General features: G+C 32.7%; 2 protein-coding genes across 9 annotated transcripts in view; one reads left to right on the forward strand and one right to left on the reverse strand.

Moving 5' to 3' along the window:
• The window catches only part of DOCK7 (dedicator of cytokinesis 7), a 198,004-nt gene that overhangs the window by 111,582 nt on the left and 68,228 nt on the right, over positions 1 to 18,194 (reverse strand). The gene's annotated exons all lie outside the window — the stretch shown is intronic.
• Positions 240 to 11,838, forward strand: ANGPTL3 (angiopoietin like 3). Its single transcript, XM_054574141.1, has 7 exons — positions 240 to 805; positions 1,440 to 1,550; positions 4,088 to 4,202; positions 5,458 to 5,571; positions 5,998 to 6,093; positions 8,347 to 8,613; positions 11,594 to 11,838. The coding sequence occupies exons 1-7, from the start codon at positions 311 to 313 to the stop codon at positions 11,776 to 11,778; spliced, it is 1,383 nt and encodes a 460-aa protein (XP_054430116.1). The 5' UTR covers positions 240 to 310; the 3' UTR covers positions 11,779 to 11,838.

The raw sequence follows: 18,194 nt of genomic DNA on the forward strand, positions 1-18,194 counted from the left end.
ATGAGCTTCTAAAAACAGGCTGACATCAATGAAAATGGAATTTATAATATAGCAAAATTAAACACAGTAACAATTTAAAATTACTTAAGTTAGTTGCTCATTTCTTTGCTTTCACTTAGCATTGATCTAACTCAATGTGGAAGGTTACATTCGTACAAGTTTACACAGCTTAATGATTAACTATATTCACCTGCCAACCTTACCCATTTATGTGGCAAATAGTGGTGTATATATAGAGTGTAGAAATCTAGGTGTGCTTACAGGAGAAAATTAGCCCCAAATTGCTTAAAATTGAACACTTAAGATAAAAATGTATTTGATTAAGCTCATTCTTTTTATTGCTCCTCTAGTTATTTCTTCCAGAATTGACCAAGACTATTCGACATTTGATTCTATAGCTCCACAGCCAAAATCGAGATTTGCTATGTTAGATGATGTCAAAATTTTAGCCAATGGCCTTCTTCAGTTGGGACATGGTCTTAAAGACTTTGTCCATAAGACCAAAGGCCAAATTAATGACATATTTCAAAAACTCAATATATTTGATCAGTCTTTTTATGATTTATCACTGCAAACTAATGAAATCAAAGAAGAAGAAAAGAAACTTAGAAAAACTACATCCAAACTGCAAGTCAAAAATGAAGAAGTGAAGAATATGTCACTTGAACTCAATTCAAAACTTGAAAACATCCTAGAAGAAAAAATTCTACTTCAACAAAAAGTGAGATATTTGGAGGAACAATTAACCAATTTAATTAAAAATCAACCTGAAATTCAGGAACACCCGGAAGTAACTTCACTTAAAGTAAGTAGAAACCAAAGTGTTCATGATTATGTCTCAATGTGGATCTTAAAAAAAATATATTTTGACATGCTACTTTACTTTGTTGCATAGTTGAAATATTTTATTATTTTTAAGAAAAAAAGCCTCCAAGAAATAAAACTTTTTATTATAATTTTAAGTTAGTTCTTTCCCTAACATTATATATGGAATCAACTAAACTTTACATTTCAGATGAAAGCTATAACTCAGTTAAATAATAAAATATACAACACAGAATTGCAAATTATTGGAGGTAAGTAAGATGTTCAAGGACTATAACTTGAAACTATTCTTCCATGTTTGAAATAAATAAAAGTAATATAGTAAATGGTAAAGATTTATTCACATTGAAATACTGGGGCTTTTCATTTAATTGAAATAATTGAAAGTTCAGGAAACCAATTTTATAAATGGTACACTTCAAGAAAAAACATGAAAACAATGGTAGGTACTATTTGAAAGAAGCATACAAGAGAAAAATAATTATCAATATTCATGTTTCTAATCTACTACTAGCTTTAAAAAATTAGATTGGGATAGTTATAGGAAATAAAAAAAATCTAATTTAACAAAAATGAAAGAAGAAACTTCTAACCAACCTACAACCTATGTCCAGACTTTTGTAGAACAGCAAGATAACAGCATCAAAGACCTTCTCCAGACCGTGGAAGAACAATATAGACAATTAAACCAACAGCACAGTCAAATAAAAGAAATAGAAAATCAGGTAAGTCAATATTTTAATGGTATATCCAATCTTTTACATAAAATTTAAGTTTATAAAAACATTGAACCCTAAAATTATTTTAAATAATTATAGCTGTTTAGTGAGTAAAAGGATCACATGAGCGTAACTGCTACGCTTGTAGGCTCAGAAGCTAATAAACTTACCAGGGTTTGAATCTTGATTCTAAAACTTTTGTATGGCCTTGAAAATTACTTAACTCCTCTATCTCTCACTTTCCTCACTTACTCTATGAAGATAATAAGAACAAAATTATCTTACAGGATTGTTGTGAGAAAAAAAAGAATTCATGTAATGTATATCTCAATATAGCCGCCAAAGTGATTATTAAAATTTAAATTAGACCACTTCTCTCTTTGTTCAAAACTCTACAACAATGACTTCCCATCTCATTTATCCTGGCCTGTGAGACCCCAGGTGCCCCTTGATTACCTCATGGACTTCATCTCTTCTACTCTAGTCATTCAAGTTTCTTCACGGCTACTGAAAAACATCAAACATGCGGCCATCGCCGGGCCTTTGCCTTGCCATTCCCTGCGTGGATTGCTCTTCTCCCTGGTTCTGCATGGCCCGCTCTCATTTTTTTTAAGTCCTTCTCCAATATACAATTCTCAACGAAGTCTTCTCAAGTCACTGAAATATTAGAATCCCCTGCTCCCATTCTTGAAACCTGCTACCTCCTTCATTACTCTGTTTTCCCCCCTTATCATTTTACTGCTATTTAACATAACATATATTTAGTTATTTATCTTGTCCATCCCTGCACTAGTATGTAAGCTCCGTAAGTAGAGGGTTTTCTTCCATTGTTTTAAAATGCCATTGCCCCAGAACATAGTCTACTGTCTAATACTTAGTAAGCACTTAATAAATACATGCTGAATTTATAAAGGTAATGTCTTATTCAGCACAAAAAGTCAATAAAAACTTATTATTATTGTTAAAAACTGTGTACCTGATAATTAAGTCTAATTCTAAACACTAAAATTAACCTACAATTAACCTACAGTCTAGGTAAAGCTGTCAGGAACTACACAGTCCAATATACAGGGTCTGGCACAAATAACGCCTCTTATTATAAAGTCATAAGCATATAATTCTGTAACACAATAATATCACACTCAAGCCCACCATATGACATTTTAGGTGAAATGTTCAAATTAAAGCTATAAATTATTACACCCATATTATTACCCTACCAACCACACTCAAGCAGGTGTTACTTCTGCTGGACCCTGTATAGTACAGTTCAAAGTATTAATTAATAATACTATTAAACAGTCATTCAAAAGGGTTTCAAAAATAACACAAACCTGGGCAAGCTGACAAAAAAAATAGTTGCCAAGAATTATAAAACAAATACTATTACCAATCCCCAGTAAAGAAACATATCACTAAGTTTCAGTAATTTTATGATTCATAATTTTAGTAGGTTATTTTGCTAATTTATGAATCATAATTTAGTAGGTTACTTTGTTAATTGTCCAAAAGGTTTTTGCCAAGTAGTTTGATTTCCATAATTTCATTCTTACTGTATGTTATTTTTCTAAATTCTATTTCCTATATCTTTTGTTATAATTAAATAAACCTGCTCACAAACATAAAATGTCATTATTATAAAATGATATACATCTAATAATAAAATGTATGAAGAATTCAAACAATGAATTTCTGAGTTAGCAAAAGCCTTAGATCATCTGATCCAACTCTGTCATGTTTAAATGAAGAAACCAAAACTGTAGAAGTTAAATAACCTTAAGGTAACATAAAGTTACTTGGTAGAAAAGACTGATACCCAGTAAGTGAACTTTATAACAGATCCTTATGAACTAGGTCCTAGGACATGCCATTTATGCTAATATCAAAAAACTAATATAATAACACAAGATATTAAATACATACTCTGCTTTTCTCAATCAATAAGAAAAACTATCAGCCAATAAGTTGCAAACATAGCACATTTTAAATAAAAGTAAACTGTTATTGCTAAACTAACAATGAAATATTGAAAATTTTGAAAGTAAGTAAATAAACCTGCCATTTGTTATCTTTACAGATGTTTACATGTCAAAAACTATCAAGAAAGCAGCCTTATTCAAGTTGTGTGCTATGTCTTTATGGCAGGTCTGAGAAACAGTAAGACCTACAACTGAGGATTATTAAATTTAAAATCTGTGTTGCTACTGAATACAATGTATATTTTATTCATATAACTAAATAGAACATATTAATATATTTACACAAATTCTTTGCCTCTGGTCTTGATGTTTTTAAACCAATTTGTTTCATTGCCTTGCTTTTTCTCTATTTATTAACTCATTAAATAATGTGCCTGATTAAATATTTTGAGAACAGATTATCTGTATAATGTGTATAGCACTGTTTATCCCTCTTAAAAATAAAAAGTAATAACACATGAACTAAAAGATGCATACGAGTTGTACTTTTAATATCCTAATTCAGATTCCCCTAGTTGTATATTCAGTGCCATTTTTAAAAGTAGATTTATATTCTTTTATCAGTTAAGAAGAAGTGGTATTCAAGAATCCACAGAAAATTCTCTTTCTTCAAAACCAAGAGCACCCAGAACCACACTTTCTCTTCACTTAAATGAAACAAAAAACATAGTACATGACGGTAAGAAAATTTGGTTTCCTTCTTGAAGCTATTATCAAATTCTTCTTCTATCTTTAACATTCCCATCAAAAATTCCCTATTCTCAGGGCCTGTTCTAGACTAAAAGAGGCTAAAGAGACAAAGCCACGTAATGCAGTGTCAACCTAAACTGGATCCTAGTGGGGTTTTTTAAAACCCTATAAAACCCATTCTTAAGATAATCATGGATATGTGAATATGACTTGGTATTAGACAGTATGAAATTATTATTAATTTTCTTAGATATAATACTGGTATTGTAGCCATGTAAGAAAATAATATGTTTAAGAGATGCATGCTAAAATATCTAAGGGATTAACAGTTATATATTTACAAGTTGCTTTCAAATAGTACAGAAAAATATGTACTTGGGTATATGTGTGTCTATAAAGCAAATATGGCAAAATGTGGACAACTGTTGAGTATGAATGGAAAGAGTTTGGTGTCCTCTTCAAAGTATCTACTTTCCAATTACTTGAAAATTTTCATAAGAAAAACAAAAAGATGGAGGAACAAAGTCTCCATTCCCAACCAAACTTCAACAAAATGATATACTTACAAAACACATTTATTTTTTTATGTAATTTATACAGAAAAAAAATGGTCCTTTTCCTCCATGTATGTTCACTCTCTTACATACATCTGTGACATCTTCAATGGCCAAACATTATACTAATGCCTCATATGTGGTATTTATATGTGGTATTTTATTTATATTCTTCCACCTTATAGACGTGTGGTTTATAATAAATTAGGTAACTCAATGCAATTTATTATATTTTGATTAGAAAATAAACAAGATAAAAAATAAGCAAAATAAAATACCAGAGGTTTAAAATCCAAATAATACATTATGTAAGCCATGATGTACTAGTATATATTTATAAGGTGGAAAACATATTCTTATATATATAAATAGATATATATTTATTTATATATCTCGCTTAGATATATTCTACATCTAGCAAAGTGCTTAAAATCCTCATTTTGTCATTTTTCTTAAAAAGAAATCAGTTTCGTAATGACCATTTTGATATTCTTTGCATAACATGACGTCTAATAAAAATGCTTTAGCATAAAGTACTTTTTCATTAATATATGAATTTCAGTAATACATTACAAAAAAGGCTCAAGGCTACAGTCACTGTAATTCAATAAAATGTAAAGTAAAATCTCTAGCTCTACAGATCTCATTCTTATTAATATATCTTATCTAATAACATTTTGTTGATTCTAGACATGCCTGCTGATTGTACTGCCATTTATAACAAAGGTGAACATACAAGTGGCATCTATTCCATTAGACCCAGCGACTCTCAATTTTTTAATGTCTACTGTGATGTTAAATCAGGTAAAACTAAACTACGAAGAAAATGGACAGTAGTTAGTTCAGGTTACTCACTACCTATTAGTAAGACTGATCCTATTATCTTTATTCTGAATACATAAAATGAAATATTAGGATTAGTAGTTATACAGATCTAGTATTTATATTTGTCTTTATGTATTTACTCATTCATATATTCAATATTCTCCTCCTTTTTCCGTAAAATAATCTGAAATGACTTACTGCCAGCAAATTTATTAAGACAAACTCATTAGTTGCCCTTTACTTAACTTATTAGGGCCATAATAAATAATAAAAGCATTATTACTATAACAACATTAGTAACTATTTAACAGAGTCACCAATGAAAGCCAAACCAAATAACAGTATTTTGTTACATCTTTCAGCATAAATCTACTAAAAATTAACATTTTCATTCACTGTATTCAGGTAATTCATGGACATTAATTCAACATCGAATAGATGGATCACAAAACTTCAATGAAACTTGGGAAAACTACAGATATGGTTTTGGGAGGCTTGATGGTAAGGTTGACCTCATCCATTTATTCATTCATTTACTTGATAAAAATATGTACTGAAGACTTACCAGGGACTAGGCATTAGGAAAGCAACAATGAATGAGGAACAGTTCCAGCTTTCATAACATTTATTAACAATTACACATTTGTTAGTAATTACAATTATTATATCTTTTTCTCAAGTATATTTTATTGATTACATTATTACAGTTGTCCCATTTTTTTCCCCTTTATCCCCCTTTACCTGGTAACCCCATTCCCTCCAACTTTCCCCTCTACTTAGTTCATGTCCATGGAGTGTATATAAGTTCTTTGGATTCTCCATTTCCTACACTATTCTTAACCTCCCCCTGTCTATTTTGTAGCTACCAATTATGCTTCTTATTTTCTGTACCTTTCCCCCTATTCTCCCCCCTTACCCCCTCCACTGATAACCCTCCATGTGATCTCCATTTCTGTGATTCTGTTCCTGTTCTCGTTGTTTGCTTAGTTTATTTTACACTTATTATGTCTTTATTTGAATGATACTGTTCACAACTGCATGTCTGTTCTTAAGTATACTTATCACAATATGATGGCTTCTAATTATTATAATTACTAAAAACAATTTTGATTAAGTGCTATGAATGAGCAACAAAAAACCATCTTTATCTTTATCACTCTTTCTTATTAACATTTTAGATATCAATTATTTGGAGGTTGGGAGAGACAAAGCTATCAGATGTATAGTATAAAATGTTTAGATTTCAATTATTTAAGTATTACAAGTGTATACTATAAGATGTGTGGTTTATAATAAATTAGGTAACTCAATGCAATTTATTATATTTTGATTAGAAAATAAACAAGATAAAAAATAAGCAAAATAAAAATACCAGAGGTTTAAAATCCAAATAACACATTATGTAAGCCCTGAATGATGTACTAGTATATATTTATAAGGTGGAAAACATTCATTATTTTATCCAATTTTTAAACACCTGATAAATACTATTGAGCATTAAAAAATTTTTGTATTCAAACTACCAGTTAAATCCCTAACTAAAAGATATATTCAGTAATGTTTTCTAGCTTCAAATCTTCTAAGAGTGAATGAACCCAAAAATAAGAGGTTGACAGTAAAGTTCAAAGTACTCATTCATTTCTGTAAGCAGGTAAGCCTTTATGCATCCAAAAATCTATGCATAAATGAGTGCCCAATATCTTTAAATATTAAATATCTATGCTCTCATATCTTTAAATTTAGGTTTTCTTATAATAACCCATTGGAAGCATATAGGACATCAGCTTTGGTAAAAAATTTCTATTCCCCACGTATGCAATCTCCCCCTGCCCCACCTTCGTGGTGGCTGTAATATACATGCTCAGTGTTGAAAAAGCCAGCTTTTCCTTGCTTCCTGGTTTCTAGTTCATAAGCAAAATTGACTGAACACTGTTGAGAGTAATCTTAGTGTTTTGACTGTTTTTTTTCAATCTTCCCTTTAAATTGTATTTGAGATAAAAAAGAAAAAGAAAGTAAGCCATTTGTACTGGCCATCCTTAAAATGAAGTCTCTTACTAATTCGGTAGCAACAGAAAATTTTTACTTTTTTCCATAAATACTTGATGAAAAGGATTGTGATAATTTAAAAATATCTATTTCTATTTCTGTTATGTTTTTAATTACAAATAAGAACAACTTTAAATATAGGGAAGAGTAAAGAATTATGTTTTTTAATTATAAATGTTTTTAAAAAATTTCCTTCTTTTATCATAAATAAATTTATATATCTAGCAAATATCAAAAGCCAAGACTATATTTGAGGAAGATGACTGCTATTATCCAGGTCTCTGGAAATACTTAACAAATCTCTTGATCATATATGGGTATTAGTAAAGAGCTGATAGTAAAGCCAGTACATATAAGGACCCAGAGGTGGGATAGCATTTTACCAATGACCAGACCTAAAAATACCTATAATAGTCTAATATGTTTAAGCCATGAAATATGTCTCATAATATCCATTTTAGAAAGGATAATCAGACTTAGGCAAGTCTAGTCATATCCTTAATATGTTTTATACTTGTAACTATCTTCAATAAAATTGTTTTAAAAAAATATTTTCAGAGACTCTAAAATAATGAAAGAATTTAAGACTAAAAAAACTCATTTACTTACACTAGTAAAAAAGTGTCCCCCCCAAAAAAAATGTCAGTACCTGTTGTGCAGTTAACAATCCATACATATATTTTACATTTTTACAACTTTTCTTTTCAGGAGAATTTTGGTTAGGTCTAGAGAAGATATACTCCATAGTAAAGCAATCTAATTACATTTTACGAATTGAGCTAGAAGACTGGAAAGACACTAAGCATTATAGTGAATATTCTTTTCACTTGGGAAATCATGAAACCAACTATAAACTACACCTCATTGAGATTACCGGAAATGTCCCCAGCATACTCCAGGAAAACAAAGATTTGGTGTTTTCTACTTGGGATCACAAAGCAAAAGGACACTTCAATTGCCCAGAAAGTTATTCAGGTATAGTTTTCCTACTACCAATACTTGGTTTTTCTTTTTCTTAATTATATTTTATTGATTATGCTATTACAGTTGTCCTGACTTTCCCTCCTTGGTCCCCCCCACCACCCAGCACCCATTACTCCCCCAGGCAATTGCCCCACCATTGTTCATGTCCATGGGTTATCATGCGTGTAAGTTCTTTGGATACTCCATTTCCTATACTGTACTTTACATCCCCATGGCTATTCTGTAACTACCTATTTGTACTTTTTAATGCTCTCCCCTCTTCACTCATTCCCCCACACCATCCTTCCACCTGGCAACCATCAAAACACTCTCTGTATCGATGATTCTGTCTCTGTTCTTATTGTTTGCTTAGTTTGTTTTTTAGATTCAATTGTTGATAGATTTGTATCTTTGGCCATTTTATTGTTAATAGTTTTGATCTTTTTCTTAAATAAGTCCCTTTAACATTTCATATAATAATGGTATGGTGATGATGAACTCCTTTCTTTCCTTCTTTCCTTCCTTCCTTTCTTTTTCTTTCATCTGGGGAGCTCTTTATCTGTCCTATGACTCTAAATAAGTTTGGCTGGGTAGAGTAATCTTGGCTGCAGGTCCCTGCTTTTCATGACTTTGAATTTTTCTTGCTAATCCCTTCAAGTCTGCGAAGTTTCTTTTGAGAAATCAGCTGACAGTCTTATGGGAACTCCCCCAAAGTAACTAACTTCTTTTCTCTTGCTGTTTTTAAGAGTTTCTCTTTACCTTTACTCTTTGGCATTTTAATTATGATGTGTCTTAGAGTGGGCCTCTTTGCATCCATCTTGTGGGACTCTCTGTGCTTTCTATACTTGCATGTCTATTTTCTTTGCCAACTTAGGGTACTTTTCTTTCATTATATGTTTCCTTTCCCATTTCTTCCTCTTTTTCTTCTCCTTCTGGTACCCCTATAATGCAAATGTTCGACCTTTTGAAGTTGTCCCAGAGGCTGCTTATACTATCTTCATTTTTTTGAATTCTTTTTTCTTCTTGTTCTGATTGAATGTTTTTTTCTTCCTCATGTTTCAACTCATTGATTTGATTTTTGGCTTCATCCACTCTACTGTTGTTCCCCTGTAAACTCTTATTTCAATCAGTGTATCCTTCCTGACTGGATTTTTTTATGCTGTTGAAGTCTTCACTAAGTTCCTTGAGTATCCTTATAACCAGTGTTTTGAACTCTGCATCTGATAGTTTGTTATCTCCATTTCATTTAGTTCTTTTTCTGGAGTTTCGACCTGTTCTTTCATTTGGGCCATGTTACTTTGTGTCCTCATTTTGGCAACTTCCCTGTGTTATTAGGTAGAGCTGCTATGACTCCTTGTTTTGGTAGCATGGCCTGATGTCGTAGGTGTCCTGTAGGGACCAGTGGCACAGCTTTTCCTATCACCCAAGCTGGGTACTTGATGTGCATCCTTCATGTGGCCTGAGTACCCGAGCCATGACTGCTATTAGCAAGTCAATGGGAGGGATTTACCCAGGCCAGTCAGCTACAAGGACTGGCTGTGACTACTGACCACTAACCTCCACTCTCCGTGGAGGATAAAGCTAGGCAGTGTCCAGGTGGTGGTGCTCTGAAATGGCCTGTAGCTGTCCACTGGGTGAGCAGGCTCTGGGGTTTCCCAGGTGGTGCAGGCCAAGGTCAGGGCCCACCTGTCTTCTGCCTGGGGCCACCCTGCCTGAGCTATAATGCAATCTGAGATGGCTGCTACTTGTGCTGGGCTTGGAGATTCCCAGACAAAGCCAAGTGGTGAGTCTAGGTTTGGCTCCTGGTAGTGCCAGTCCTAGGGCCACTTAACAAGAGGTACAGGAACTGAGGCTCTCTGAGGCCAGCTGTTGCTTGTTTGATAGGATTTTGGAAGTTGTAAAGCATGTGCCAAGACCAACCATTCATATGGGAAAGCAGCTTGGGTGAGCCCAGATGCTGGGCAGGGGAGAGTCTCTGGGGATCTCCAAGGTGGGTCAGTGTTAGCCAGGTTGACAAAGTCTCAGATATGGCACCAGCATACTGGCTCTGTGGGGGAAGGGTTTAGAAAAGGAACAGTGGCCTCTGCTCACTTCGATGCCAGGCACTTCAGTTTCTTCATTATATCACTGGTGCCTTTAAAGCTGTTACCCTAGTCTGGAGGTCACAGTGAGTGAGTCTGAGTAAATGAGTCTATGTGTGGGTTCTTTAAGAAGAAATGCTAGGGGCTCTAACAGTTTCTTCCACTGACTCAATGCCTGCTGGTTTTTGCAGCCAGAAATTGTGAGGACTTACCTTCCTGGTACTGGAACCCTTGGCTAGAATGCCTCTTGTTGGGCAGGGGCTCCTCACTCCTGGAATATCCCTCTCAAATTTTTATCCACGACATGTGCATGAGGGACCAGCCTGTTCCGTATCTGCACACCTCCTACCAGTCTGGATGGATGTGGTTTCTTTAATTCCATAATTGTCAGACTTCCATTCAGCTCGATTTCTGACAGTCTTGAGTGATGGTTATTCTGTATTTTAGTTGTAATTGTGATGTGGTTGTGCAAAGAGGCACGCCATGGCTGACTAGGTCACCATCTTGACCAGAAGTCTTAATACTTTGTTTTTCTATGTACATATTAGCTAATATCTTTCCAAAGTATTAACTAATATCTACAATATCAACTCTTTAAAATCTGAATCCCAAATAAACATTTTTTTCTATAGGTAAAGATATATTAAGTGTTAAAATTTTATTCTAATTCAAGTAGGTATTTTACCTTTAATCTTGCTCAGATATTTTATTTTTGTTGGTATATATGAGACTTGTATAGGTTATTTGAGGTACAGATTTCCATAGTACATATGAAAATCTATAATATGAATTAAGATCTATAACACTGTCATATTGTATAAAAAATGAGGATATATATAGTTATGGGAAAATAGAATAACAATATCTAACGTATGAGTTTGTATCCATTAAATTGCATCTATCTTCTTTAGGAGGCTGGTGGTGGCACGATGTATGTGAGGAAAACAACCTAAATGGTAAATATAACAAGCCAAGAGCAAAAACTAAGCCAGAGAGGAGAAGAGGAATATGTTGGAAGTCTCAAAATGGAAGGTTATACTCCATCAAATCAACCAAAATGTTGATCCGTCCAACAGATTCAAAAAGCTCTGAATGAACTAAGGAAAATTAAAAAGTCAATAAATTAAATATTAAAAAAAATCTTTCCAAGTTACTGTGGTTTAATAATCTGACATCAAATCCCTCATAAAGGCTTTAGAAAAAGATTATTTTAAAGCCACTGTCAATTTAAGATTAAATATATCATCACATCACCTAAAAGAAAACCATTTACCTTCTTAATCGATTCTTATAATTATGAAAATAAAATTCTTATGATCATTTATTCATTTATTTTGTGATATGAAAATCGATTTTAGATGTTGCAATCTAAATCTTAACCAACTGGTGAATTTTTAAATAACTGTTTTAAATAAAAAACTTACAAAGATACTTTTATTTTAAAAGTCAGCATGTGGGCTAATTCCACAACCTCCTAGGTAAAAAAAGACAAGTTTTCTTGCTAAAATTTTAAATCTGAATAAATATAAAGGACTAATAATTGTATAGGTCTCAAATGCTATAATATCACTAATTTCCAAGCCAAATTTTACTCTGTTCATAGTACATATGAAAATCTATAATATGAATTTTTAAACTGATGCTTCCTTTGGCTACAAAATAATTTGGAGTAAATGTTTTTTACTTATGTAGTAGGGTGAAATATTGTATTGAAATACATTCACATGATCTACTTAAATTCAGTAGATCATGATTACTAAGTCATCCTGACTTTTGTATCAGGTACCACTGAACCTTAACATACATTTTCTAACTTATCTATAATGTATACATTTTATATATTTTAACACTTAACAACTGTGAAAACAAAACATTTTAAGGGATCTTATCAGAATACATTAAGAATGAATGTATTTGTGACATCAAGTTAAATAATTTATGGTGTGTGTCTAATATTTATGCGTAGGTTTTCAAATAGAATTAAATATCATTCAATTTATTGAATGTTTAAATAGCCCAAGACACATGTATGTATTTTTCCAAATTCAATAAGAACTCAGTCCCCTAAATTATAGAAATTTAAATTCTTGTAATTTTTTTATTCATATCCTATAAGAAGTATGACTGTTATTTCTAATATAAATAATTTAAATTCTAAATCCTCAGGGATTATTACAAATAAAACTTTTGACAATATCACTGGTCAGTATTAATTTTTAAATAAGTTTTTAAAGAAACTACCAAAGAGAAATAAAGATTTGAATTAAATCCAGTTTTTAAAAGATACAGTGCTAAAGTTATACAGTGACTGACTCACCTTAGTTAATAAATATTCAGCATTATGTATTTAAAATTACCCAGTATATGAATTTATGTCATGTGTAAAAAATATCTGATATATAAATATGTATAATGTATGCAGATCCTAAATAAATATTTTGTTCCAACAACAGCACAAAAGAATACAGGGAAGAATAAGTTTTAGCTTTCACAGCCTTGGCCAAATTGCCAAAATTGAATTTTTAGAGCCAGTATACTAAAATAGCATTCTTTAGGAAATAAAAAATGAAGCTTTCAAATGCAAAATAATGCATTATTTAATATACCAATTACTTCCTCTATTTGTTTTTCAATTCTTTACAATTCTAAAACAATATGTCCACTTTGTTCCTTTTGGGACTTCTGTTAGTCTTTTTCTGCTTTAAATATAAAGATCAAATTGGGAGATAATTCTGGTAGAGAAAAGAGCAAGAATTTTTTCCTTTATTGTTCACAAAATCGTGTCCCTCTGTCCTTAGTACTTTGCCAAAAGTGTTTTAATTTCACCACTGACTCATAACTGTCAAATCTAAAGGCCTTTTCTCACTCCACACACCCTTTCCTCTCCCTACTACTCACTAATAACATTCTTTTTTCAAACTTGACTTTCATTTTGCCTCCACGTATTACTACACTCTCCAAGGATTATCCATAATTTGAGTCCATCTTTATAGTCCTATTCTCTCTTAGTATTTAGTATTATGGGCCAATATACAATATTCAATCATTTCTTCTACTCTGCCCTTTAGAAACTCAATCTACTCTCACAGACTCATTTATTTTCCATGAATAAAGTTCCTAAATCTGCATAGTATTTCCAGATCTCTCTCCAGTTCTCCTCCTTACATTGCCTATCTGCCATTTCTCCTTTTGTATCCTAGTCCCCTCAAATTCAGCATATCAAATTATGAAATCATCAATACCTTACTGCCTCTGTGGGTCCTTCCTCCCTTATTACCTTATCCCACTCTCCTCCTTAATTCATTATACCCATTAATGGCAACACTACCACCATGCTTCCCAGTCACAGCAGCTTAAAACCCAAGAAACACCTCTGGCTTTTCACTTAACTTTTAAACTACCTCTCCTGTATCACAAGCCACTAAATCCATTACACTTTTCTTTTGAAAAATCCCTTAATCTGATATGCTTTCTTCCCACTTCTACTGCCAAAAACCCACCAAGGATTGCCTTTAACCTAAGACTTAAAACTATTTAAATAGTCTCCTGCCTGGGCTCTTAATTTTATGTCTATCTTCCTTCGTCTTCCTGAAACAAATTTGTAATGACTGTATACTACTTCAACCTGTGTCGCTCAAACTTGTCTATTAAAAAAGTGTAGCAACCAAGGATAACGAAACATATCCTTATAGATTCTGCAGTTATAAAATAAAATGGCTTGATTTAAGCACAGACTTCCTCTGGAATCTTAATAGGATTTTATCTTAAATCTTAGAATCTTATCTTAAAATTGCATTTGTTCCCCACTCTACATATCTATCTTCATAAAAAAAAAATAGTTATTTCCTCTCCCAATCTTCTAAAAAGTGATGTTCCTGGAAGATGTACGATGTTTATCCTGTGGACTTGCATATCCCATACAGCTGTACCCTCAAAAGAACATATACCCCAATTAAAAGCACACAGGCCTACAGAATGAAATCCAACTATCTTCTAGGTACTAAAGGGTTTTTATAATCTGACCCTAAATTACCTCTTTAACTATTTTTTGCCCAACACAACCCCTTAGCTCTTATCATAATTATCTACTTTTAAACATCCCCTATATACTTTCCTAATGCCATTCCATTTGTCTAGAATGCCCATCCAGATCATTCTGCTTGGCTAGGTCCTTCAGTGTAAGGGTAATCTCACTTTTCCCACAAACATCTAGTAAATAAATGGAGGCTCCTTCCTTTGAAACCTTGCAGCATTACCGTTTGTACCCCTCAAATGACACTTAGCAAAAGAGGAAAAGACAAAAAAGTAGATCTGGCAAAATAATTTTTTAAAATGTGAGGAAAAAGTAATAAAAACTCCAAGAGCAAAGATAGTCAATCTACTTGATTTTAATGAATTATACTAGTTCCTCACTTCTATCTGTGGTCTTGCTTTCTACAATTTCAGTTACCCATGCTCATATTAATCATTTTCATTAAATATTAAATGAAAAACTTCAAAAATAAGCAATTCACAAGTTTTAAATTGTGCACTGTCCTGAGTAGCATGATGAAATCTCAAATCATCCCACTTCTTCCTGAGATGTGAACATCACTTTGTCCAGCACCACCAAGCTGTATATGCTACACACCTTTAGTCACTGAGTAGCAGTCTAGGTGATCGATCTACTGTAGTAGATAGCAGTGGCAACTCTTATTTTGCATAATAATGGTCTCAAAGCACAAGAGTAGTGATGCAGGCAATTAGGGTATGCCAAAGAGAAGCCATAAAGTGCTTCCTATCAGTGAAAGGTGGAAGTTCTAGACTTAATAAGGAATGAAAAAACATCATATTCTGAGGTTGCCTCATCTACAGTAAAAACAAATGTCCTATCCATGAAATTGTGAAGAAAAAAGAAATTTATGCTAGTTTTGTTCTCACACCTCAAACTGCCCAAGGTACAGCCCCAGTGCATGATAAATTCTTAGATAAAAAAGGAAAGAGCATTAAATTTGTTAGTGGAAGACATGACATTGTCATGGCTCGATGATCCTCCTTCTGATGTACTGCCAGAAGGTAAATAGTAGCCTAACACCATGTCACAATACCTGCGTCACTCACCTCGCTTCATCCCTTCACACAGGCACCGCATCATCTCACATCACCACAAGGAGGGTAAGCACAGTAAGATGTTTTGAGACAGATACCACATTCACATAACTATTACTACAGTATATTGTTACAACTGCTCTATTTTATTATCGGTTATTGTTGTTAATCTCTTACTATACCTAATTTCTAAACTAAACTTTATAATAGGTATGTATGTATAGGAAAAAACAGCAAAATATAGCAGGTCCTCAAATAACTTTGTTTCATTATAATGTTGGTGACATGCTTTAGAAACTTAACTCTTGTTTATATCAATTAGGCTATGATAAAATTGGTTTGCTATATGTTGTTTCACTTAAAGTCAAAGACACTATCAACAACATTAAGTGAGAGATTACCATATAGGGTTTGTCACTACCAGGGGTTTCAGGAAACCTCTGGGGGTCTTGGAGCATGTCCCCCGCAAATACGGGGAGATTACTGTATTGCAGACTTTCTACACCAAAAGTTTATTCTGAACCAGTGTGAATTCTACTGCGAGTACGTATACATGTTTCCTCTCTCAGGGTTACCTATTTTAATATAATCTATTTACCCACTCTCTCTCATCCTAGAATCAACACATTTTCATGCCTGTATCTTTCCTTTCTAATAGCATAACTCACAGAAATCAATGAACTCATTCATTAATCAAAAAAGTATTCATTAATCTGTACTTATTGGGTACCTACTATTTGCCTCATTTATGAAACCTAGTCCAAATATGTATTGTTATATATGCCACGCTCTGCTATAGGATAATCAAATTTCTTTGTTTTTTTTCTCCATCACTAACAACCTTAAGCATTGCATTTATGCATGATCAACCAGCACAGCAGTTTTCAAAATTGAAAAGTGAGCCAACAGTTAGTTAGCCTTTTTATCAAAGTTCAGAGTGTTCTCATGGAAAATCAGCTAGATCAAAATTACTCAATTGGTGTGAAATGTGCAGTTCAAGGTCATGAAAGTAGGATTACCAGTCTCCTACAGTAAGCCTTTACAATGAAGTTTCAACAATCTTTTAAAAAATATAAAATCAAGGATTCTACCTCAAACATAAAAACTACTTTTATAAATTCATATGTTTAACCCAAGAAACAATCATAACATCTAACAAAATGATTAGGTATATTTGAAAAAGCAATAACCTACAACCTTAAAAATGTAAGGCTATAACCATTTATCTTCAAATAAACAACGAAGCCTTCATTTCCACACTCCATATTATATGGGAATAAAATAACCTTGCCAAGTCTACTTGATAGGGTTCTTCAAATCATCAAGTAAGATACCGTATTTGAATGTTTTTATGAACTATAAAGTTCTAAACAACCATATACTTGTAAAAACTGGATTTCTTCAGATCTCTTTAAAAATATAATCTGTACAAAAATGTTCCCTAATTAAAAATACTCCAATTCTCGGGGTAGGAGAACAAAATTGTTCTCCTGTTCACACTGTTACTGCTGCTAGACTCTTACTCCTCCCCTTGGAGTCTGAGATAACACTCCATCACATTCAAATGCAAGCCCCAGCCAAAAACTTCAGCATGGCTATTGTAAAATGTTAGGAAACAGCTCTCAATGCAAGAATTTTTGTAGTTAAAATAAACTAGGACTAATTTGATGCAATAAAAACTGGAGTAGTATATCTAGCAAAACTAAAACAGCAGAGTATGTGCAAATAGCTCTAGATATCTATGAAAAGCAAAAATAAATAGAAAGAGCAATACTCTTTAAAGAAAAGGACCATAAACTTTATTGGAAAGAGTATATGCATCCCCATGTTCAATGCAGCATTATTTACAATAGTCAAGATTTGGAAGCAACCCAGCTGCCCATCAGTAGATGAGTGGACCAAAAAGCTGTGGTACATTTATACAATGGAACACTACTTGACAGTAAAAGGAAAGAAATCTTACCCTTTGTGACAGCATGGATGAACCTGGACAGTATTATGCTAAGTGAAATAGCCAGTCAGAGAAAGACACACACCATATTATTTCACTCATATGTGGAATCTAATGAACAAATTGAAGTAACAAGGAAAATGGGGACAGACTCATAGATGGAGAGCAGAAGACTGCCAAAAGGTACAGGCACACAAAAATTAAGAACCCCAACTCTTAAGGAGACCTACCACTATATAATAACCTAGTTTGAGAAATATGAATTACATGGTTCTCATGTCATAATATAAATAGTATACATTTACTTTTGACAAAATGTATACTAGAAACAAAACTTTAGGGAAAAAAACTGAATCAGAATATAAGTTTATTAAACTACACAAGAGAAAATTGATACGGGGTAAAATTATAAAGCAATCACAAAACAAATCAAATTTTATTGTGGCTAATATTTTTAAAAGTCCTTATCTGTT

This window comes from Pteronotus mesoamericanus, unplaced genomic scaffold (assembly GCF_021234165.1).
Source record: "Pteronotus mesoamericanus isolate MK-2021 breed Mesoamerican mustached bat unplaced genomic scaffold, CSHL_Meso_final contig_105, whole genome shotgun sequence".
NCBI classification, from domain to species: domain Eukaryota; kingdom Metazoa; phylum Chordata; class Mammalia; order Chiroptera; family Mormoopidae; genus Pteronotus; species Pteronotus mesoamericanus.